This window comes from Somniosus microcephalus, chromosome 6 (assembly GCF_052327205.1).
Source record: "Somniosus microcephalus isolate GS21.2 chromosome 6, FLI_Smic_1.0, whole genome shotgun sequence".
NCBI classification, from domain to species: domain Eukaryota; kingdom Metazoa; phylum Chordata; class Chondrichthyes; order Squaliformes; family Somniosidae; genus Somniosus; species Somniosus microcephalus.
Window position 1 is genome coordinate 209,980,833 of NC_140992.1, and position 24,664 is coordinate 210,005,496.

At 41.8% G+C, this 24,664-nt stretch overlaps 1 protein-coding gene across 1 annotated transcript in view; it reads left to right on the plus strand.

Moving 5' to 3' along the window:
- Positions 1-24,664, plus strand: part of LOC147116426 (dynein axonemal heavy chain 5-like) — a 345,860-nt gene that overhangs the window by 108,573 nt on the left and 212,623 nt on the right. Inside the window, exons 19-27 of the mRNA XM_085992043.1 lie at positions 5,152-5,275; positions 6,579-6,809; positions 9,057-9,244; positions 10,629-10,731; positions 13,513-13,640; positions 15,494-15,668; positions 19,932-20,167; positions 21,880-22,098; positions 24,488-24,550. Coding sequence (XP_085848169.1) covers positions 5,152-5,275; positions 6,579-6,809; positions 9,057-9,244; positions 10,629-10,731; positions 13,513-13,640; positions 15,494-15,668; positions 19,932-20,167; positions 21,880-22,098; positions 24,488-24,550 — 1,467 coding nt within the window. The remainder of the gene's footprint in view (positions 1-5,151; positions 5,276-6,578; positions 6,810-9,056; positions 9,245-10,628; positions 10,732-13,512; positions 13,641-15,493; positions 15,669-19,931; positions 20,168-21,879; positions 22,099-24,487; positions 24,551-24,664) is intronic.

The following is a 24,664-nucleotide window of genomic DNA, read 5'->3' on the forward strand; positions in this document are numbered from 1 at the left end:
TTCAAGCATAACCTCCCTGCTCTTATATTCTATGCCTCTGCTAATAAAGGAAAGTATCCCGTATGCTTTCTTAACCACGTTATCTACCTATCCTGCTACCTTCAGGGATCTGTGGACATGCACTCCAAGGTTCCCCTGTTCCTCTATACTTCTCAGTACCCTTACGTTTATTGTGTATTCCCTTGCCATGTTAGCCCTCCCCAAATGCATTACCTCACACTTCTCTGGATTGAATTCCATTTGCCACTTTTCTGCCCACCTGACCAGTCCTTTGATATTTTCCTGCAGTCTACAGCTTTCTTCTTCACTATCAACCACATGGCCAATTTTTGTATCATCTGCAAACTTCTTAATCATGCCCACTACATTGAAGTCTAAATTATTGATGTATACCACAAAGGGCTAGGGTCCTAGTACTGAGCCCTGCGAAACTCCACTGGAAACAGCTTTCCAGTCACAAAAACATCTATCGACCATTACCCTTTGCTTCTCGCTACTGAGCCAATTTTGGATCCAACTTGCCACTTTCCCTTGGCTCACATAGGCTTTTACTTTTCTGACCAGTCTTCCATGCCGGACCTTGTCAAAAGCCTTATAAAATCCATGTAGACTACATCAAACGCACTACCCTCATCAACCTTCCTTGTTACCTCCTCAAAAAATTCAATCAAGTTAGTCAGACACGACCTTCCCTTAACAAATCCATGCTAACTGTCCTTGATTAATCCGTGCTTTTCTAAATGACGATTAATACCGTCCCTCAGAATTTTTTCCAACAATTTGCCCACCACCGAGGTTAGGCTGTCTGGCTTGTAATTACGCGGTCTATCCCTTTCTGTCCTATTAAAACAACGCTACAACATTATCAATCCTCCTCTCCTCCGGCACCACACCTGTAGCCAGAGAGGATTGAAAAATAATGGTCAGAGCCACCGCTATTTGCTCCCTTGCTTCTCTTAACAGCCTGGGATACATTTCATCCGGGCCTGACGATGTATCTACTGTCAAAGCTGCTAAACCCCTTAATACTTCCTCTCTTACTATGTTTATCTCATCTAATATTTCACACTCCTCCTTTTTTACAATGTCTGCATCGTCCCTCTCTTTTGTGAAGACAGACACAAAGTATTCATTAAGAACCATACCCATGACTTCCGTCTCCACACATAAGCTTCCCTTTTAGTCTCTAATAGGCCCTGCTCTTACTTTAGTTATCCTCTTGCTCTTTATGTATTTATAAAGCATCTTTGGGTTTGCCTTGATTTTACTTGTCAATAATTTTTCATGCCCTCTCTTTGCTTTCCTAATTTCCATTTTAATTTCACCCCTGCACTTTCGATACTCCTCTAGGCTTTTCTGCAGTATTTAGTTCTCGGTATTTGATGTAAGCTTCCCTTTTTTGCCTTATTCTACCCTGTATGCCCCATGACATCCAGGGGGCTCTAGATTTGGGAGTCCCACCCTTTTTCTTTGTGGGAACATATTTGCTCTGAACCCTCACTATCTCCTCCTTGAATGCCCCGACTGCTCTACAGTGGCATCAAATACATCTGAATTTCATGCTATTTTTCAAAAACAAATCTGATTGGAGTGAGCACAGAAATAAAATTAGTTGAAGTGAGAAAAACAATGGGGCTCCCAGTTAACACTACTTCTATCCCTTTACAAGGGTTGGATCCAGGGTTTGTGGTTTTGTAGCCCTGTAGTAGCTATTGACATAGAGTAGCAGAGCTTTGCTCATGTGGATTGTGATATTGGTATTGGGGTCCTAAAGTTCTTGTACTTCATTTTTAACTTTGGCTTTGACTCACTCAAACATTGAATCGTTTCTTCCTGCCCTCCCAAGCTGATTTTCTGGGTGCTTTTCTAAGTGGATATCTTGCCAATGTCCTGGTTAATGCTCCTCCTTTAACCAACATCACAAAAAATAGGTTAATCTTTTGTTCGTACTGTTTACTGGAACTTACTGTTCGTAAAATAGCTCCTTTGCCTACTTACATAGCAACAGGCGCTTCTAAGTAATTTATGATATGTGAAACATTTCAGACATTTCTGAGAGTTGCAATCAGGTGGTATATAAATACAATTAATTTGTCAACAACAACTTGCATTTAGATAGCGCCTTTAACATTAAAAAAACCTCCCAAGCCATTTCACGTAAGCGGAATCAAACAAAAATGGATGCTGAGCCAAAGAAGGAGCTATTAGGAGGGGTAACCATAGAAACATAGAAGATAGGAGCAGGAGTAGGCCATTCGGCCCCTCTAGCCTGCTCCGCCATTCAATGCGATCATGGCTGATCATCAAAATTCAGTACCCGGTCCCTGCTTTCTCCCCATACCCCTTGATCCCTTTAGCCTTAAGAAATATATCCAACTCCTTCTTGAATATATTTAATGAACTGGCCTCCACCGCTTTCTGTGGTAGAGAGTTCCACAGGTTCACCACTCTCTGGGTGAAGAAATTCCTCCTCATTTCTGTCCTAAATGGCCTACCCTTTATCCTTAGACTGTGTCCCCTGGTTCTGGACTCCCCGACCATCAGGAACATCCTTCCTGCATCTAGTCTGTCCAGTCCTGTCAGAATTTTGTAAGTTTCAATGAGATCACCTTTCATTCTTCTAAACTCCAGCGAGTACAAGCCCAATCGACCTAATCTCTCCTCATACGTTATTCCTGCCATCCCAGGTATCAGCCTGGTGAATCTTCGCTGAACTCCTTCCATGGCAAGAACATCCTTCCTCAGATAAGGTGCCCAAACTGCACACAATACTCAAGATATGGTCTCACCAAGGCCCTGTACAACTGCAGCAAGACATCCTTGTTCCTGTACTCAAACCCTCTCGCTACGAAGGCCAACATACCATTTGCCTTCTTAACCGCCTGCTACACCTGCATGCTTACCTTCAGCGACTGGTGCACAAAAACACCCAGATCTCATTGCACTTCCCCTTCTCCCAATCTATTTCCATTTAGGTAATAATCTGCCTTCCTGTTTTTGCCACCAAAGTGGATAACCTCACATTTATCCACGTTATATTGCATCTGCCATGTTTCTGCCCAATCACCCAACATGTCCAAATCATCCTGGAGTTTCTCGACATCTTCCTCACAGCACACACACCCACCCAGCTTTGTGTCATCTGCAAATTTGGAGGTATTATATCTAGTTCCCTTGTCTAGATCATTAATATATATTGTGAATAGCTGGGGTCCAAGGACCGATCCCTGCGGTACCCCACTAGTCACTGCCTGCCACTCGGAAAAAGACCCGTTTATTCCAACTCTTTGCTTTCTGTCTGCCAACCGGTTCTCTATCCAAGTCAATACCTTGCCCCCAATCCCATGTGCCTTAACTTTACATGCTAATCTCTTATGCGGGACCTTATCGAAGGTCTTCTGAAAGTCCAGATACACCACATCCACTGTTTCTCCCTTATCTATTTTACCAGTTACATCCTCAAAAAATTCCAGTAGATTAGTCAAGCACGATTTACCTTTTGTGAATCCATGTTGACTTTGTCCGATCCTGTCACTGTTTTCCAAGTGCTCTGCTATTACATCTTTTATAATGGACTCTAGCATTTTCCCCACTACCGATGTCAGGCTTACCGGTCTGTAATTCCCCGTTTTCTCTCTACCACCTTTTTTGAATAGTAGGGTAACATTAGCTACCCTCCAATCCATGGGTACTGTTCCAGATTCCATCGAATGTTGGAAGATGATCAGCAATGCATCTACTATTTCTAGGGCCACTTCCTCAAGTACCCTAGGATGTAGATTATCAGGCCCTGGGGATTTATCGGCCTTCAATCACATCAATTTCCCTAACACCATTTCCCCACAAATACTGATTTCTTTCAGTTCCTCCCTTTCATCAGACCCTATGTTCCCCGGCATCTCTGGGAGGTTATTTGTGTCCTCCTTTGTGAAGACAGAACCAAAATATGTATTTAGTTGGTCTGCCATTTCTTTGTTCCCCATTATAAATTCCCCTGATTCTGACTGCAAGGGACCTACACTTGACTTCACCAATCTTTTTCTCTTCACATATCTATAAAAGCTTTTACAGTCAGTTTTTATGTTCCCTGCAAGCTTACTCTCATATTCTATTTTCCCCTTCTTAATTAATCCCTTTGTCCTCCTTTGCTGAATCCTAAACTGCTCCCAATCCTCAGGATTATTGCTTTTTCTGGCCAATTTATATGTCCTCTCCTTGGATCTTATGCTATCCCTAATTTCCCTTGTTAGCCACGGTTGAGTCACCTTTTTTGTTTTATTTTTATGCCAAACTGGGATGAACACATTCTGTAGTTCATCCATGCGGTCTTTGAATGTTTGCCATTGCCTATCCACCATCAACCCTTTGAGTGACATTCCCCAATCAATCCTCCCCAACTCGCACCTCAGACCATTGTAGTTTCCTTTATTTAAATTTAGGACCCTAGTCTCTGAGTCAACTACTTCATTCTCCATCTTAATGAAGAATTCGATCATATTATGATCGCTCCGACCCAAGGGGCCTCATACAACAAGATTGCTAATTAATCTTTTCTCATTACATAATACCCAGTCTAAGATGGCCTGGTCTCTGGTTGGTTCCTCGACATATTGGTCCAGGAAACCATCCCGTAAACACTCCAGGAATTCCTCCTCCACAGTATTGTTACTAATTTGGTTGGCCCAATCTATATGTAGATTAAAGTCACCCATGATGACTGCTGTGCCCTTATTGCACGCTTCTTTAATTTCCAAAACCAAAAGCTTTATCGAAGAGGTGGATTTTAAGGAGGAGAGGGAGGTGGAGAGACAGAGAGGATTAAAGAGGGAATTCCACATTGTGAGCCCAGATGGATGAACGCTCATCTGCGAATGGTGTGTGAAGGGAGGTGGGTGCACAAGAAGCCAAAGTCATAGAAACGGAGAGTTCAGGTCTTTGTTGGAAAGATTAGCGTGATCAATTAAGTATGTAGGAATAGTATTTTGTTGATTCAGAGGTGTGGAAATTAGCTTATTCTTTTATTTTCTTTGTTTTCTTTCAGTTTATATTGACATATTTGTCTTCATTATACGCACATATATTGTAAAACAAACATATTTTAGAAAAAATTGGAACAACCCTAATTTTCAAGTAACATCCATTTTCCAATAGGATATGTGCAGTAAAGAAGCTCAGTCACTGCAATGTAAGAGTATGCTGGTGGAAGTAGCAACCAACGAACTCATTAACATGCTGCTCGATGTGGATTCAGATGATGAAAATGATGTCATAGAAGGTACAAGAGAACTGGAAAGGGCCTCATATATGTTGTCTTAATAAGGATTAATCCTCCTGTGTCACTGAGATATATTGTTAATTAAATCAGATTATTAATATACAAACCAAAGTTACAGTGTTAGCTATACCTTGTAAAGATCACATGACAATACTTTCCCCTTCTCACTATTGAAGGATGTACAGCAGGACATAGTGAAATATCACTACAGGAGATTGGACCTAAAGTAAAGTGTTTGGATACACCGGACACAAAACATGCTTTCATGGAAGTGACATCATTGCTTTGTATGCTTTGGGAGTTGAGCAGATTTGAAATGCTTCCACATTTCTCAAATGGTTACTCACATAGAATGTTATCAACTCCCTAAAGCTTAGCTTTAATTGTATGACTTTGGCATAATTGCCAAACACTGAATAAAACTCCTCTTGACACTTTTGATTTTGCTGGGAACTTACAACAATGCGCAAAATAATTATATTGGCATGCAAAGATTCAAAACGAAAAGAAAACATATTGGGCAGTAATTTGCAGCTCCTACAGGTGTATATGAGGTGCGCATGTACCCGTAGGGGCCGAATAAGTTCCGGATTTAGGCATGCGAAGTGCATGCGCTAATTCCCGGAACTTGTAATCTGTCAAGAATGCAGGAAGCCTCCGACTGCAAATTCAGGGCCAATTTATTACCGCTCTTAACCCCAATTAGTAAAAAGGTCAATGATGTTATTTGATATTTTAAAACCATTGAATGGATGTTGAGGACAGCTTTATATCTCTTGCTTCAAAGGACCATGTGCGTCATAATTATATTGTAAGGACATATGGGCCTAGAAATCCAATCCCAACCGGAATCAGGAGCTGGGTGGCTGAATTTCTAGGTCATGAACTCTTCAGAAATTTTCTGCAATATTTTTAATGAGAAAATTGCATTTTGATGGTAAGTATTTCTTCTGTTTGGGTTACATTGTACACCCAAAGTCAGATGGCCTACTCCTAACCAATGACCTAAGTGCTTGGAGGATGATAAGGTAGGCTTTAGTTAACTGTCCCCTTTGTGTTAAAGTGTACTGCTATGATTTTAATTTTCCCTCTGACAGCGTATATGAGATTTGGAACTCATCATACATGGAATCATGTGTATAAACCTGCATACTATAAGTACCGTGAATTAGTATGTTGTGGGCATCATTGACATACAGAGGTGACACCAAAATGATGTACATTTTGAATGGGGGTGTTGGAAAATAGAAGATTTGTATCAAGTTGGCTAGAGGCATTTACAACATTTTACTTTTCATGACAGAAAATAAGGAACCAAAAGTATCTGTGCAGTCCCCAATGGGCCTTTCTCCAGATGCTCATTCAACCCCAGCAGCAAAGAGGTTAAAAGACCCCAAGTTTCTGAAGCAAGAGGCAAAGGAACTGCTCAATCACTTCAGCCACCGAAACACAGAAGCGCTCATTAAGGTCATACGCAATGCCCTTGAAATGCTGAGAAAACGTATGCAGACGTCACCCACGGTCCATTATCAGGGTACGATTCTGAGATTCATAGATTTTGTTTGTTAATGTCTAAAAACATTTTCTTCTCAGCTTATGATGTACAATTAAATACTTTTACATGAATGATTTGGTCACTTAAGCACTCTTTAATTCAAGCAGTAGAACATTGAACCTTGAATTGGTAAATTGGAAAGTGTGGCATTAAAGGTAGCTTGTTCAAAACTATTGGAAATTATAGATGGGACTGAATATTGAAAGTAGTTTGAGGAAGTATTAAATCTGAATGCCAGTAAAACACAAGTCGGTTGGTTTGAGTCCATCCTTGATGGTCTATCACTCGTCTATCTTCATTGTGTGAGTTTTTCTGGCTTGCCTACCGGATGGTGGTTGTGCACTCTAATTTGATGGGCGAGGGAGGTGCTGAAGATTTGCCAAGTTCCTTTTCACTTGCAGCCTCTCAGAAATGCACTTATTAACAGAAGTCATGGCAAAGTCTGCAGCCCCAGCCATGGCTTTCTAGCTAGGAAAGTCGCACTGAGTGATTCTGTTTGTTACTTTTAAAGGAATTATGTGATTGTTGGAGATTTTAGCAGTAATCACAAATAACAGTATATCTTTGTTAGCTTGTACCTGTAGTGTTCAACCTTACTCCCTCACCTGTGAAAGATCCAGGCAGGATCTAGTAGGCTGAATTCTGTGAACACAATAACTAAAATGGGATTAGTTTTAGCAGTATAAAGTCAGCACTTGGATTTATTGGAGGTATGCAATTAATTGAGCAATACTTACTCCAATTACTTCAAATTAAACAATTTGCATTGGTATTGTAAGAGTTTGCTATTCTACACTAGCCCATAGAACAGAACCATATTTGCTTTGATGAGGCTGAACTATCATAAATGCATAAATATTGAATGAGATCACCAAATTGCCATTATGCAGTCAGCTAGAAAACTTGATTTCTAGTTAGAATGAGTACAGAAAGGTAATATTCTGGAGAAGGCTTATAAATGTGAACAAACAGTATTAATGTTACACATTTTGATCTATCTTAGTTTCCAAGGCATGAACACAAATAGCAGAACCATTTGACACTTATTAACTATGAACTAGTATTCTAGCCAATTTATTTCAGTGCAGCTATGACAATGACATCTACACAACAATTGTCCAGGTGAGTCCTATCCACAAAAAACAGAACAGACCTAACCCAGCCAATTACCACACTATCCGCCTTCTCCCAATCATCAGCAAAATAATGGGAGAAGCCATCAACAGTACCATCAAGTGACACCTACTCACCAATAACCTGCTTGTCAAAGCTCAGTTCAGGTCCCGCCAGAACCACTTGGATTCTGATCTCATCATAGCCTTGATTCAGGCATGAAAGCAAGAGCTGCAGCAACTCATCAAGCCGACTTGGACATCACCTCCTAGCTCCATGATCTCCACCAGCAGCAAGAAGAACAAGAGCAACAAGGTCATGGGATCAGCATCACCTCCAAATTCCACTCCAAGTCACACACCATCCCGTGTATATCACTGTTCCTTCATCGTTGCTGGGTCAGTATTCTGGAGTTCCCTATCTAGCGCCATTGTGGAAACACCATCTTCACTGATGTGATGGAAGTAGATTGAATAATAACTTGCAAAAGGGAATTGAATATATGCTTGAAAAGGAAACAATTTGGAGGGTTATGATGAAAGAGCAGGGGAGTGAGACCAATTGGATAGCTGTTTCAAAGAGCCAGCACAGGCACGATGGGCTGAATGGCCTCCTGCTGTGCTGTATGGTCCTATAATCACAAGGACTGAAGCAGTTCGAGGCGATGACTCATCACCACCTTCTCGGGTCAACTGGGAGTGGGCAATAAATGTGGCTTTACCAGTGTCACCCACATCCCATGAACTAATTTAAAAGAAATTGACCTTTATACTTGAGAATTGATCATTATTATCATCTCTGTGTTCTCTCATAAAGGAAAACACATTCCAACACATTTTTAATAATCAATTTATGAAAGAAATGTAATCATGTAAGACATATTCAAGTATTCAACATGGTAATGTTTGAAGCATTGAATAATGGGGCAGTTGAGATAATAATGTGGACATTAACTATTGGCGGGTAGAGATGCAGTGAAGATTTTATCAGATTTATTAGACTGAGTTTTCTGGCCTTGCTCTGATTCTTGCAGGAAATAAGCTTGAACAAATCTAGGGGAGCAATCATAGGCAAGTATGCAGGGCTGTGATTTGACAGATTTTCTTATCTTAGGTGCTGATGCTGACTATCATAAGCAAGTCTTCAGATCAGTTCTCCATGCTGACATTTCCCTTGCCATACCAAATATTGTGCTGCGTCCTACCCTGGAAGAAATCCAATGCATTTTGAATAGAGTCTCTGACTGCATTATCAATGTTTCCAAAGGAGTATCTGTGTGGAGCAAGAAAAGGATGACAACAGTATGTATCACGGACATTTTAACCCTTGACTAATATGTAGTGATGGTGTGGAGATGCCGGTGTTGGACTGGGGTGGACAAATGTAAGAAGTCACACAACACCAGGTTATAGTCCAACAGTTTTATTTGAAATCACAAGCTTTCGGAGCACTGCTCCTTCGTCAGGTGAAGTGGAGAGATGCATAAAGACACAGCTCATATAGTCAGAGAATAATGCCAGATGATTACAGGTAATCTTTCTAACTGCCATTTATCACACCTCAGCAGAGAGATAATCACAGCAATGAAAGGTGTGAATGGTGTCCAAACAGGTCAGTCAGGAAAACATTACATCAAAGAACAATGAGGTGGGGTCACAAGGGGTCAAATGTTGCAGATGCTGGGGTCTGTATGAAAAACAAAAAACAGACAAAAAAACATTTTTTTTGCTGGAAATCACAGCAGGTCCGTCCGCATCTGTGTAGAGAGAACAAGCCAACGACGACTCGAGTCTGGATGACCCTACATCAGGTGGGGTTACATGTAGCGTGACATGAACCCAAGATCCCGGTTGAGGCCGTCCTCATGAGTGCGGAACTTGGCTATCAGTTTCTGCTCTACGATTTTGCATTGTCGTGTGTCTCGAAGGCCGCCTTGGAGAATGCTTACCCGAAGATTGGAGGCTGAATGTCCTTGACTGCTGAAGTGTTCCCCGACTGGGAGGGAACACTCCTGCCTGACGATTGTTGACCCCACCTCATTGTTCTTTGATGTAATGTTTTCCTGACTGACCTGTTTGGACACCATTCACACCTTTCATTGCTGTGATTATCTCTCTGCTGAGGTGTGATAAATGGCAGTTAGAAAGATTACCTGTAATCATCTGGCATTATTCTCTGACTATATAAGCTGTGTCTTTATGCATCTCTCCACTTCACCTGACGAAGGAGCAGTGCTCCGAAAGCTTGTGATTTCAAATAAAACTGTTGGACTATAACCTGGTGTTGTGTGACTTCTTTAATATGTAGTGAAGTTTGGCAATGCAAAGTAAAACTGGGTTTCTTTTTAAGCTGAGGCATTTTCTCTTTGAGCTGCTTGCATTGCATCGTTTCTCCATACTCTTTCGCAAATGTCGCTGAAACAAATTTGAAGTGGAAATTTATAGAAAACTTCAAATTGAACTTTGAGTAGTTCAGTGATGTAAATACCAGCACGTAGGAAATACTCATTCAATTATAAAGCGAGGTAACATATAACATTAAGGAAGCCTCAATTTCTTAACTTGCAGTAAGGGTGAAATATCAGACATAAACTACCAGAAAAAATATGGTGATAAACATCGATGAACCGAAACAGCTGATAATCATTTATAGAGACCGAAACAAATATTGTAATTTCATTAACAGAAAAAAATGAGGGACCATAGAATGGCTGAATTACGAAGAAATGACACACAGAGTGACCCCTCCATTGATGCATTTGTGGATACAGGTGACGGCAGTGTATCAGGTAATTCCCAACACCAATGGATGCAGGTATATGCATTGTACCCAGACATGTACAAACAGCAGCAAATAATTTGCTGACCCAGAGACCAGGCTGGGTGATCTCCCCCGCTTTGTTTCCTGATGCTCTTTCTCACTCCAAGTCCTGGCTCCAACTTGTATCTGATGCTATAGCTTCATTTTGGGAGCGGACTCTATGCTGAATGCTGTGAGTAGGAATTCCTGATTTTGAAATAGTTTTCATCAGATTATAAATTGGCACCGAGAGTGTAGGACACTGATGGGTGGATTTTCCTTTCCAGTACCTGGGCGGAAGCCCTTATTGCAAAATTGGGCATAAGCTACTCAGAATTTTCGCCCTTTAAAATTAATGGACTGAAATCATAAGCAGCTTGTGCCTAGCTTTGCGATATCCACCCTATCAAGCTCTTACGTCCCGAGGCTGACGAGGAAAATCTACCTCAGAGTCTGCTCAAAGTGTGAAGCAACAATGTCAGCTGGAAGCTGAAACCAGGGCTGTCGGTAAGAAAAGCACCAGGAATGGAGAGTGTATCTCTGAGAACAGGGTGGGGGAGGTTATAGAGGAAGTGTATATGTAAACATGAGCAGAGATACAGTTAGGGCGGAAGAGTACCATTTGAACTGGAAATGGATTAGATGTTGGAGAGTATCTCTAATATGGGGATGTTGCGGGGAGACTGCCTATGTGAAGTAAAGAAAGGAGATAATGGGGGGCGCTAACGGCTTTGCTAACATCGACTCCCGTCATATTCGGTGGGAGTTTTGTGGTGGTGCTATGGCATTGTGCCCCGATCTCATCGCCGTGCACATCGCCCCTGTACGGCCCCGGACCCAAAATTGACTTCCGCCCCTTGCAGCAGTGCCGGTCGGAAACACTGACATCTGCAGGAGGTGTGCATCGGGCGGCCGGCCGCTTTGGGGCCGATGATTAAAGGTGAGGTGGCTGAGATAAGTAAAACAAATTTTGCCTTTCTTGTTGCAGTTTTTTTCAGGGGTTTCTGCTTGAGTGCCGGGCTGATCACACGGGATCACGGCTGCCTTGGTGGTCCAAGTAGGTACTTTTTAAATTGCAGCGCCTTCAGTGATGGCCCTTCCCTTTAAGGGAGGGAAGGAGCCTTTGAATGCAGCAGTGCTGCATGGCCCAGTGTGCAGTGCTGCTGAAGTCTCTACCCTGCCTGCTGCTGATTGCGCTCCAAGAAGGAAGTGGAGTGCTTGATTTAGCTCCACTTCCTTCCTGGAGCGCAAAACCGAATTTTTAAAACGTTTTGAAACATTAGCGCCTGGCGCTAATTTTCTCAACTTTTAAAAGTTACTACCCCAAACGGGGCTATAATGAATTTCTCCCCCATTGCCTTTTTGAAGCAATTATGTCTTTGTAAATAGAAATAAATTGGATATTTAAAGGAGAGAGAGGAAGTGCCTACGTGAGTAGAAGAGGGGTGAATGACTGTATGAAGGGGGAAAGAGTGGATCGATAAAGGGAGATAGTGCATTGTAAAAATAAGAGGTAAAAGGTACCTTTGTGAAAGAGGGGTGAGTGGATCTGTAATATCTCTGAAAGAGAAGGTGCATTTTTGATGGGCGGGAGAGTGCCAATGTGAAGGGGAGGGAGAGAATGGCACTGCATATCAGGGGAAAGTGTCTCTGTAAAGGAACAAGAAGAGGGCGTTCTTCTTTATCTTTGGAGGAAGTCACACAACACCAGGTTATAGTCCAACAGCTTTATTTGAAATCACAAGCTTTCGGAGCGCTGCTCCTTCGTCAGGTGAAGTGAAGAGAAGCATACAAGCACAGCATATATAGTCAGAGAAAACTGCCAGATGATTACAGGTAATCTTTCTAACTGCCCTTTATCACACCTCGGCAGAGAGATAATCACAGCAATCAAAGGTGTGAATGGTGTCCAAACAGGTCAGTCAGGAAAACATTACATCAAAGAACAATGAGGTGGGGTCACAAGGGATCACATGTTGCAGATGCTGGGGTCTGTATGAAAAACAGAAAAAACCCAAAAAAGCTGCTGGAAATCACAGCAGGTCCGGCCGCATCTGTGCAGAGGAGAGTACCGCCATCAAAGGGGGTGAGTGTTCACATAGCTTTTGGGGATACTGTATAATGGTCTCATTGGTCTGTTGAATATAGTTAAAAAACAACTTATCACGAATTTTCTTTTTGTTTAGATAAATCAATCAATTCTAATTGTTTATACTCACAGTAAGGCCCCATTTGAAATATGCCAAATTGCTGTTTATTGGGCTTTAATTCTTAAAAAATAGTATTGAAGTAGAGAGATGTTTTTTACTTGTTATGAGCTTCTCTCAGTGGTAGCGCTCTCACTTCTGAGTCAGATGATTGTGGGTTAAAGTTTTACTCTAGGACTTGAGCACATGAATCGAAGCTGATACTCCATTGTACTATTACATTCCGAGGTGCCGTCACATGGATGAGGTCTTTGTTAAAATCAAGGCCCCTTCTGCCTATTCCTATGATTCAGATGGATGTTCCTTGGCACTATTTGAAGGAGAGAAAGATTTCCCAGTGTCCAGGCCAACATATTTCCTTCAACCAACACCACTAAAACAGATTTCTGGTCATTCATCTCACTGCTGTTTGTGGGACATTGCTGTGTGTATATAGCAGTAGTTACTGCACCTCAAAGTAGGGTGCTTTATGTGGTATTTTTGGATGTCCTGAGTGATGTGATAAGACGCTATATTGCTCTTCTATGATAGAATACAAACAAAATGTACTGTCTTAATTTCAGATAATACTGTGCCAGATACGATTGCTGCCTACACCCAGGCTAACAATTACTACAAGATAATTTCAGAAAATAAAGAGATAATTAAGCTGGTTTCTCTTATTTCATCAACTGTCAATTCATTTAGAAAGGTAAAAGAATTAGCCTGGAAATTACTGTGAGTGATGTTTAAGTACAAATGCTTAAATGTGCGCATATCTAATTGTGCTCTCTGTTATTTTAGTGAAACATTGTTTATTTTGAATGGTTAAAAGCTTGTTAAAATAGTGGGAGGGGAACATGATATGAATATATGTAAGCTCATAGTAATTTTTAATTAGCTTGATACATGTGTTTCAAAGGCCATTTCTAAGATGTTTTATGGCAGAAGCAGAGCACTGGGCTCTCATCTGCAGGACTTGTCTTTGAATCCCAGCCTTGTCTGAATCTCATACTGAATTACTGGAGGTGGCAGCTTTCACCAGATCTTGGCTGAGCCTGGGGCATGTGGTTCTGAGTAGGAAGGGCCAGACAGGCTCTCAGAATATTTTCAATGCCACACAGTAACGAAACTTGGCATATCTGGGAGAGAAAAAGTGGTCAGGGAGACACTCCTTATCCAAAAGGAACTCCGCCTGACTACCAATTATGGATTAGCATTCACAGTCCCATCTCTCGGCCAAGGAAAAACAGTGTGGAGCAAAGAAGCAAGGATCAGAGGATGAAAATGCAGGTGCATAAGAAAGCTTAGAACAGGAAAAAGCTATTTGGCTAATCAAGGTCACTTCCTGCACAGGTCATATTCTGAACAAATTTAAAAATTGTTGCATAATGACAGCTTTCATCTTTTTAAGCCAAGTTTGCAAGTTGTTTTTTTCCATGTAATACTGGTAAAATATTTTGTAACATTTACAAAATTTGCTCTTTTTCATATATATTAATGACCTGGACTTAGGTATATAATTTCAAAGTTTGCAGATGAAATGAAACTCGGGAATATAGCAAACAGTGAGGAGGATAGTAACAGACTCCAAGAGGGCAGAGACAGACTGGTGAAATGGGTAAACACATGGCAGATTATACTTAACGCAGAGAAGTGCAAAGTGGGCGGCGCAGACACGATGGGCCGAAGGGCCTCTTTCTGTGCTGTAAAACTCTATGACTCTATGATTCGTTTTGGTAGGAAGAATGAGGAAAGGCAATGTAAACTAAATGGTGCAATTTTAAAGGGGGTGCAGGAACAGAGAGACCTGGGGGTGTATGTACACAAGTCTTTGAGGGCAAGTTGAGAAAGGTTGTTAAAAAGGCATACGGGATCCTTGGCTTTATAAATAGAGGCACAGAGAACAAAAGCAAGGAAGTTATGTTAAACCTTTATAAAACACTGGTTAGGCAACAGCTGGAGTATTGTGTTCAATTCTGGGCACCACACTTTAGGGTAAATGTCAAGGCATTAGTGAGGGTGCAGAGGAGATTTACTAGGATGAAAGACTTCAGTTATGTGGAGAGACGAGAGAAACTGGAGTTCTCCTTAGAGCAGAGAAGATTAAGGGGAGATTGGATAGAGGTGTTCAAAATCATGAAGGATTTTGATTAGTAAATAAGGAGAAACTGTTTCCAGTGGTAGAAGGGTCGGTAACCAGAGGACACAGATTTAAGGTAATTGGCAAAAGAACCAGAGGCGACATGAGGAAAAGAAATGCACATCAAGTTGTTATGATCTGGAATGCACTGCCTGAAAGGTGGTGGAAGCAGATTCAATAATAACTTTCAAAAGGGAATTGGATAAATACTTGAAGGGGAAAAATTTGCAGGGCTATGGGGAAAGAGCAGGGGAGTGGGACTAATTGTATAGCTCTTTCAAAGAGGCATGATGGGCCGAATGGTCTCCTTCTGTGCTGTATCATTCTATGATTCCATGAAAATAGTAAAGCCATTATAATTCTCTCAACCTTTCAATGTACTTAGAATTCTAAAGTTTTTGGTTTGACTGTTCTTGTCCTAGGGCCTACAAGAAATTCTAGAAAAATTCAGCAGCTACAATCATATCTGGAAGAAAGATCGTGAAAAGACCCTTGCAGAGTTTATAAAAGATTATCCTTCACTGTCTGATTTTGAATTCCAAATCAAGTTTTATCGCAACCTGCAGGTCCAAATTCAAGCTGAACCCAGGGTCATATGTATGGGCGCTCTTGCACTCTGTTCAGGTACTTGTTCCAGAGCTTGATTTATGAGATTATGTGCTGTGGTTTTTGGAAAAGTAAAATAAATTAAAAGAGGAAGTAAAAACAATTGGACAAAATTGCTATTATTTTAAGAACCTATAAAACTATACGATGTTTTGCTCAAAACATAATTTTCATTTACAGTACTTGAAACATGAGCATTAAATTCAATTCTGACTTAGCATTAATTTGGTCCCAGCAAAAAAAAATCCCTCAGATGCCAATAGAACAATAGTGCCTACATTTAAAAAAAAATATCTAACTTTGAATGTTCTACATGTTCTACCAACATGAAGACCAGAATAACAAGGTTGTGATGCTTCATTGGAGACGATATTTTGATCGCTCACCTTATTTTGTTCTGCTCAACCTAAGCGAAGGACCAGTTTGTGGGTTGTCCTGATGCCATGTAAGGCTGACATCTTCCAGTTGAAGACAGAACACCACGTTGTCTAAAAGCCTTTCAAAATGTTAAAATTGAAAGAACTACACAAGAAGGATTTAAATCCGAGTGAGACAAAAAATATAAAAATATTCTAGATTACAAAACTAGCATTATAACACATCGGCCTAGAAATTGGTTCGCACCCGACTTCGCGTGCAGTGGCTGGCAGTGGCCCGCAGTTTTAATGTGGAGTCAGAATTAGAACTCCTGCACATTCAGATGAGTACTTACCTTTTTGGTAGCAGTCTCCAGCGGTCTCTTTAAAGCGCTGGTTTGACTGCTCAGGCGCCAACCAATTTCGGGAAATGTTCTGAAATGGGCGTTAGGTTCCCAATCTGCATAGGCGATGGGTCTGGCGCCTTAACCAATATAGCGTGTGGCGCATACTTGCTGCTGAATGAGCCGAGCACGCTGCATGCCATATTAAGCCCTTTAGCGCTCGTTTTACGCCCGATAAATGGGTGCTGCATGATCCAATTTCTAGGCCATCTTCTCACTGTTTATATCTATCTATATCTTACTAAAAATCTTCAGTCTATACACAATTAAAAATCTTACATCTGCATGTAGCACCTGTCAATTTTTTCTATTATAAATTCCGATGTCTACATTTAGAATGGAAACTGCCTTAGTAAACTTGTTGTGCTGTAATTATATTCTCCTTCCTGTCGAAGTGCTGCATTGCCACCATTGGTGGGAGGAGTTTACATCAGCAGTTTCCATTATAAATGTGGATATAGGAGCTAATAATGTAAATATAAAAATAAAGACGGGGCCTAGAAATTGGAACCTTTAGTGCCGGCTGTAAAGATCGGTTTTGAAGAAAAAATGGTGACCGCCATATTGGGTAGGTCGGCAGCACTGCCTCAAATATTTTAATGATCAGGAGCATGACGTCAATCGACGTGCAACGCCAAATTGACGCATGCTGAGCTACTTTGGACGTCGCCACTCCTTTTACTGCCCTCTCCAAAGCATGCCCTGCGTACAGCCGTTGCCAGCGCGTAGACCCGAGAGAAAGCGGTGGAGATCTATAGATCTCTGAGAAGTCTTCAATAACTCTGCAGAGTATACCCTGTCCAGTGAGATGGCTCATGGTCATTGCTGCAGAAACACATCAGCAGATTGAATGCCTGTTCTATACACGTTACATGCCAGCACGCAACCAGAGCAGGTCAGTGAGTTCTGGTACGTAATGTGTACAGAACAGCATGTGGTTACAAATAGTCTGGACTTGCACTGCATCTAAAGGCCTGATCCATTACTATTGGTCAGTTGTGTAACACAAGACATACACTTGCACATCAGATTTTCAAATCTTACTAATAAGTGCTTACAGTTGTGTCAGTAAACTGGAAATGAAATGATATTTGGGCTTTGTAAATATTTACTGTTTTTGTTGAGGATGTAACTAGTAAAATAGATAAGGGAGAACCAGTGGATGTGGTGTATTTGGACTTTCAGAAGGCCTTCGATAAGGTCCCGCATAAGAGATTAGCGTGTAAAGTTAAGGCACATGTGATTGGGGGCAAGGTATTGACTTGGATAGAGAACTGGTTGGCAGACAGAAAGCAAAGAGTTGGAATAAACGGGTCCTTTTCCGAGTGGCAGGCAGTGACTAGTGGGGTACCGCAGGGATCGGTCCTAGGACCCCAGCTATTCACAATATATATTAATGATCTAGACAAGGGAACTAGATGTAATATCTCCAAATTTGCAGACGACACAAAGCTGGGTGGGCATGTGTGCTGTGAGGAGGATGCCGTGAAACTCCAGGATGATTTGGACAGGTTGGGTGATTGGGCAGATGCATGGCAGATGCAATATAACATGGATAAATGTGAGGTTATCCACTTTGGTGGCAAAAACAGGAAGGCAGATTATTATCTGAATGGCAATAGATTGGGAGAAGGGGAAGTGCAACGAGACCTGGGTGTCCTTGTGCACCAGTCGCTGAAGGTAAGCATGCAGGTGCAGCAGGCGGTTAAGAAGGCAAATGGCATGTTGGCCTTCGTAGCGAGAGGGTTTGAGTACAGGAACAAGGATGTTTTGCTGCAGTTATACAGGGCTTTGGTGAGACCACATCTTGAGTATTGTGTGCAGTTTTGGTCACCTTATCTGAGGAAGGATGTTCTTGCCATGGAAGGAGTTCAGCGAAGATTCACCAGGCTGGTACCTGGGATGGCAGGAATGACGTATGAGGAGAGATTGGGTCGATTGGGCTTGTACTCGCTGGAGTTTAGAAGAATGAGAGGGGATCTCATTGAAACTTATAAAATTCTGACAGGACTGGACAGACTAGATGCAGGAAGGATGTTCCCGATGCTCATGGAGTCCAGAACCAGGGGTCACAGTCTAATGATAAGGGGTAGGCCATTTAGGACAGAAATGAGGAGGAATTTCTTCACCCAGAGAGTGGTGAACCTGTGGAATTCTCTACCACAGAAGGCAGTAGAGGCCAATACATTAAATATATTCAAGAAGGAGTTGGATATATTTCTTAAGGCTAAAGGGATCAAGGGGTATGGGGAGAAAGCAGGGACTGGGTACTGAATTTGGATGATCAGCCATGATCGCATTGAATGGCGAAGCAGGCTCGAGGGCCGAATGGCCTACTCCTGCTCCTATTTTCTATGTTTCTATGTTACAAACGCCTGCATTGAAAATGCTTCCTGTTCCTCTGAAGTAACAGGTGTGCGCTTATTACATTTTCAATTAAAGGCGATGTAACGATATTTTGCTGTTTCTGAAGGAATTTGTACATCAGCATTTACTTGTATCGATATTCAGGTGTTCAGGGTGTCCAGTAAACTTTTCACATCTCTTGGTCTATTCAGGGAGGTAATATGGATCACCTATGCCGGCTCTGACATCCAGTATTGAAAACAAATCTCCCAATTCCAGTACACCATTGCCCTTTCAAAATGCTTATCCGGATACTTTCTAGAGAGATGTACTCCTAAAAAGACTCAGTGAAAAGCCTCTGTGATAACAAAGCTTATTCACTAATTACATGTATTAAAAGAATAGGTTTCTTTTATTTGTATTCTAGGGAATAGAATCGGAAATATTGGTTGCATTCTTTAAAATCTGAAAGATTAGTGTATTTTTAGGCTTTGATTTATCTTGCATACCCTCTCTGTCAACCTACAAAAACACGAGAAACAAAACCGGAATATTGCACTTCAGTTTCATAAATCGCGATCTCCTGATAACGCCGCACAGATACTTTAGTCCCGACCTTCGGCCTCCTGCTGATCTTACCGCCTGAAAGAGCGCGTTGCACGGGAGGCTCTGAGTTACGCTCATTTGAATCAGCAGGCAGCACCAAAATAATGGTTCTGCCTGTGCTCTTTTTACAGGCGGCCGTTAAACTTGGCCCACGGTGGCCCCGCCCGTTTTCGGGCTGTATCGAATTTCTAGGCCAGAATGTATGACTTTTAAGTGAGAACTGGATTATGTCTGCGTGACCAAGTCTAATTATCCCCTTGGCACCTCACTGCTTAACCCGAAGACTACATGCGGTCTTGACTCCCCATATGCAACACCATGGAAAATCGACTAAAAGATCACGGAGACGTTAATAGGATATACCGTGATTTGATCTAAATTTTTACTGTGTTGTTCAACCCCTCCTGTGTTTTTGAAAATATCAACAGTATCCTCTGTTTGTGGCAATGGACATATCACATGGGGACTTTCTGCCATGGGTATTCAGAGACTCCACAATAGTTACTTTAATGGTTTGTTTAAATTGTAATTTTTTTAAACAGATGATTTGAAGGTAGCCTTGATTGAAGAAAGCAGAGCCTGGATGATTGGGTATTCTCGCCACTGCAATGAAAAATATAGAATAAATCTGGAAAATATCTTGATCTTTGTAGAAGAGACTACTAAGAAATTAAATCATCCAGTCGTCGATATGGATGATATTAGAATAATCATGGGTTCTTTGAAAGAGATCCGGGAAAAACAGATTGACATTGATTTACAGATTGGGCCTATTGAGGTAGGAGCACTTTCAACCTTTATTAAAACAACTTATCACAATGGTTATTCCTTCACAATAGTTCTAGGTAATAATACAAATAAAATGCTGAACTTCTCAATGTCATCTGCTCTTTTCACCTCTGGGGCAAATGATCCAGCCCAACTCGCTAGGTGAAAATCTCTGTCTGATGGTATTAAAAGGAATTGATCTGAGAGTGTCATTTGAAAGAATTTGGGCAGTTTGAACCAGTTTCTAGTGAGTGCAGTATCCACAGCATTAAGCTGCCCATAATTCAGGAATAATTTGCCGCCTACTAGTGTAGCTAGTGTGGGGTGAGGATAGAACCCTCACAGTAGGGGTTGTTGTTCCAAGGCTGGTTAAGGCATTGCAGAAAGTTTAGCTTACAATTAGCCCACGTTTAACTCCAGGGACTTGACCTGAGGATGCTTTATGTTGATACTGGTGACAAAACCTCAGAAAAGTGTTCTGCCCTCCAGCAGTGACTTACCTCATTTGATGAGGACAAAATTAATCTATCTTTTCATACTCTGATATAACATCATTTAATTCTCTTGTAGCAAACAGTACCATAGTTTATATTAAATCCCCTTCTATTGCATCCTAAATCTTAAATGCATCCTCATAGATGTATTTATAGGGACATAGATACAGTTAAGGGGAAGCTAGATAAGTACATGAGGGAGAAAGGAATAGAAAGATGTGTTGATAGGGTGAGATGTAGTAAGGTGGGAGGAGGCTCATGTGGAGCATAAACACTGGCATAGACCTGTTGGGCCAAATGGCCTGTTTCTGTGCTGGAACTTCTATGTTATATGTAATTCTATGTATTGAAACCTCAGTAGGCTGGTGGAATAGCAATATTGTCCAAACACCCCAAAATCTTCAAAGTTGTGACTACACTCTCTTAATTCAAAGTTGCTTCATTCAAATGATCTGATAATTCAATTTTTTTTGGCAGTAAATTGCCACTTTACTGTGTCAGTTGTGGCTCAGTGGGTATCACACGCACCTCAGAAGGTTGTGGGTTCAAGTCCCACTCCAGGGACTTGAGCATATAAAGCTAGGCTGACACTCCAGTGCAGTGCTGAGGGAGTGCTGCAATGTCGGATGTGCTGTCTTTCGGATGAGCTGTTAAACCGAAGTCCCATCTGCTCTCTCAGGTGGACGTAAAAGATCCCATGGCACTATTTCGAAGAAGTGCAGGGGAGTTATCCCCGGTGTCCTGGCCGATATTTATCCCTCAATCAACATAACAAAAAACAGATTATCTGGTCATTATCACATTGCTGTTTGTGGGAGCTTGCTGTGTGCAAATTGGCTGCCGTGTTTCTCACATCATGACAGTGACTATACTTCAAAAGTACATCATTGGCTGTAAAGCGCTTTGAGACGTCCGGTGGTCATGAAAGGCGCTATATAAATGTAACTCTTTCTTTCTTATGTTGCTTAATTCAAATTGTTGGATAATTCAATTTTTTCAATTTGACTTTGAATTATCAGTAGGCTGTGTTTGTTTGAGCAAGTTTAGTACTGGTATTACACAGTAAAATGTGGGGACAGCTTTGAAAGAGCTCTACGTGTAAATGAGAACACTGTAAGGCTATACTGGAAGAAAATACAGAAATCAAGGAAAAAATAAGACAAAAGGATACACATTTTGAAAGCAGAAATCTGTTCCTTTATTGGCTTCTATTTTAAAATCATTGCAGGAATTTTATGCCATGCTGAATATATATGAGATGCAGGTAGTTAAAGAAGACTCTGACAGAGTGGATACATTGCGTTACACATGGGAAAAGCTCCTTATACATGGAACAGAAGTACAGAACCATCTCATTTCTTTGCAACCTGCATTCCGCGCTGAGCTGATCATCAATGTTAAAACATTCTTAGAAGATTCTAATACATTTTGTCGGGACTATGAAAAGGTAATATTAACACTGTATTAAAAAGTTCCACAAGTTATATTTCTGATACTTGTTTGGACTGGCCTCTTCTAATTTGTAAATCCTTAAAGAGAAATAATTAGTCAAACAAGTGACCTAGCCAGCTTTCCTGGCTCGTGCATAAGTAAAAGTGAACTGATTAAAATGTGGTGTTGATTTCATTTTCAAGCAAGAGGCTCAGTATTTGCACAATACTCCTAGGGGGAGAAATTGGGTGGAGCCGCAAACGGGGCGCCAAGCTCGCCTGGGCGGCAGATTTTGCGCTGCGATCGGAGCAGCAGCGATCGCCAGAAATTCAGCTTGAGCGCCCCAAGAGGGACACGGGGTGAGGCTCGAGGCGCTCCGCGTCCCTCTTAGGGCGCTGAAACTGAATATTGCAGCGCAACATGCCGCAGCGCCACACGCTGCGGCACGGCGCGCTGCGGTACTGCAGGCCTTCCTCCCATTCTTAAGGGGGAGGGGCCTGCACCAGCGTGATGAGCAATCTCGAGTGCCGGCAAAAAAGCCCGGCACCGAGGAGAAGTGCCGGGCTCTCGGAAAGCAGCTGGCAATGCCGCGGGGGGAGAACAGGAGGCCGGGGATGGAGGTGCTGGCAGGCGGCCGCCGAAAAAAATGGCTGCCCCGCACCTCCACCTTAATTTGTGCCACTGCCGCCACAGGTAGGCCCCGTGAACCAGACGCGATTAGCGAGCGGCGCTACAGAGGCGGTCGCTGCCAAATATCGCGATCGGGGCAGTAGCGGGAAGCTGTGCGCACCGATGACTTCATCGGTGGCGGCGCAGAGCAACAGGCTAACGCTGCCATTAGCGCCCCAGCTAAATATCGCGGGAGGCGTGGCCAGTGGCGCTAAAGCCACTGAGTGCCCTCTTTAGGCGCTAACTGGTGGCGCAGCCCACCGAATTTCTCCCCCCTACAGTTTTACTCCTGAAAGCAAAATAACTAGAAATGATTTTATAACTATGCTTGTCCCTAGTTTCAATGCTGTAAAGTGAAGATAGAATAAAGACTGACTAATTTACTATCAAGGATTCTATTTGATGTGGTGGTTTTAGCTCACTTGTAGTCCCTGTCATTCCCAGTGGTCTCATTTATTATAACCATGCAGGGTGGATTCAGGATGTATTAAATGACATACTGATGCCGGTGTGAAGTGAATCAATTAAAGGAACACTCCAGGGAAGGCTCACAGAAATGGCAGAAAATGGATTGTAAAATTTCTCAAAATTTTTTCAAGTACTACCCTCAGGAGGGATAGTATACTTGCAAAATGTAATTGGAATGAGAAGTGACACTGGCACCAGCACATCATTACATGTCATATTGAAGTGTTAAAATCAGTACACAAACTCCTGCTGCTATCCCAATGCACAGGACGCTATTGGATTATTAAAGCAGAGGTCAAGGAAAAACTTTCAACAAAAAGAATACAAAACTGAAAGGCACAAATGATTTAAACTCCTCCCCCAGTAGCTCAGTGGATAAATGCACCTCATGGTACAAACCAGGAAGGTCTCGACTCTCAGTTTTGGTTTGTGCTGAGTTGGCTGACCTTGGGTGGGATGGTAGTAGGGGTGCCACATTTTTCCTGGGCTAAAAGGTGTGTGAGTGCTATCTGGTAATTCCTGTTGAAAATTGCAGGTGTGCAGACATGGGCCAGGACAGGATGGGACTCAGATGTGATGTGATGACCCCATAGTCAGATAGCTTAGACACTCAATAGCAGCAGTTTTATTCTTCTACATCTAATATTGTTAAATTATGATTTTATCCAATATAACCACAAAACCAAAATGCATTGCACTTTTTGAGAACATTAGCCCAGAAATTATGCTGTGTGATATTAATGTGTGAAGGTTACCCTGTTGGCTTAATGCTTCTATTAAAATAGTGGACGTAGCCATTTTATATGAACACGTTAAGCAGTACGGTAGTATGGTAATATTACACATTGTAATTTACAGGTTCTTATGTTGAGTTTAATGGAACCAAGCCCTCAAAAATCAGTAGGGTGCTTTCCAGCACTGACTCCATCGGAATTTGCAGGATAAGTGGGAGGGTGTCTTATTTACATGAAACAGGCAGGTGCTTACGACAATGTGGGCAAATCTCATGCAGCTTGAAAATTGCAGAAAAAGTGGAGACCTGGTACATCCAGATCCTTGGCATTCTGCGTTGGGTTCACTGGTTTCCCATTGGAGTTACAGTGGGAGTTCAATGGAACTCCTGAAGCAATTTGGGGCCAAGGCTTTTTCCAAAGCAGAATTGGTTTGTTTTTCAATTTTTATGTCTGCCAGGATTATATCTCTGTTTTGTTCATTTGTTTTTTTTTGCTATTTTACAACCAGATCCTTTCTTGTATCCTTTTCAATAGGGAGGTCCTATGCAGCCCGGACTGTCTCCACAAGAAGCAAATGATCAATTGGTTATTTATCAGGTATTGTGACGACGGAACTTGTTTGTGCTTAACTACCTCCTTGGGGGCCATGTTTTCTGTTTTTTTTGTTGAAAAATTGTATAAATACCCATGTTATTTTAAACATAAACAGTA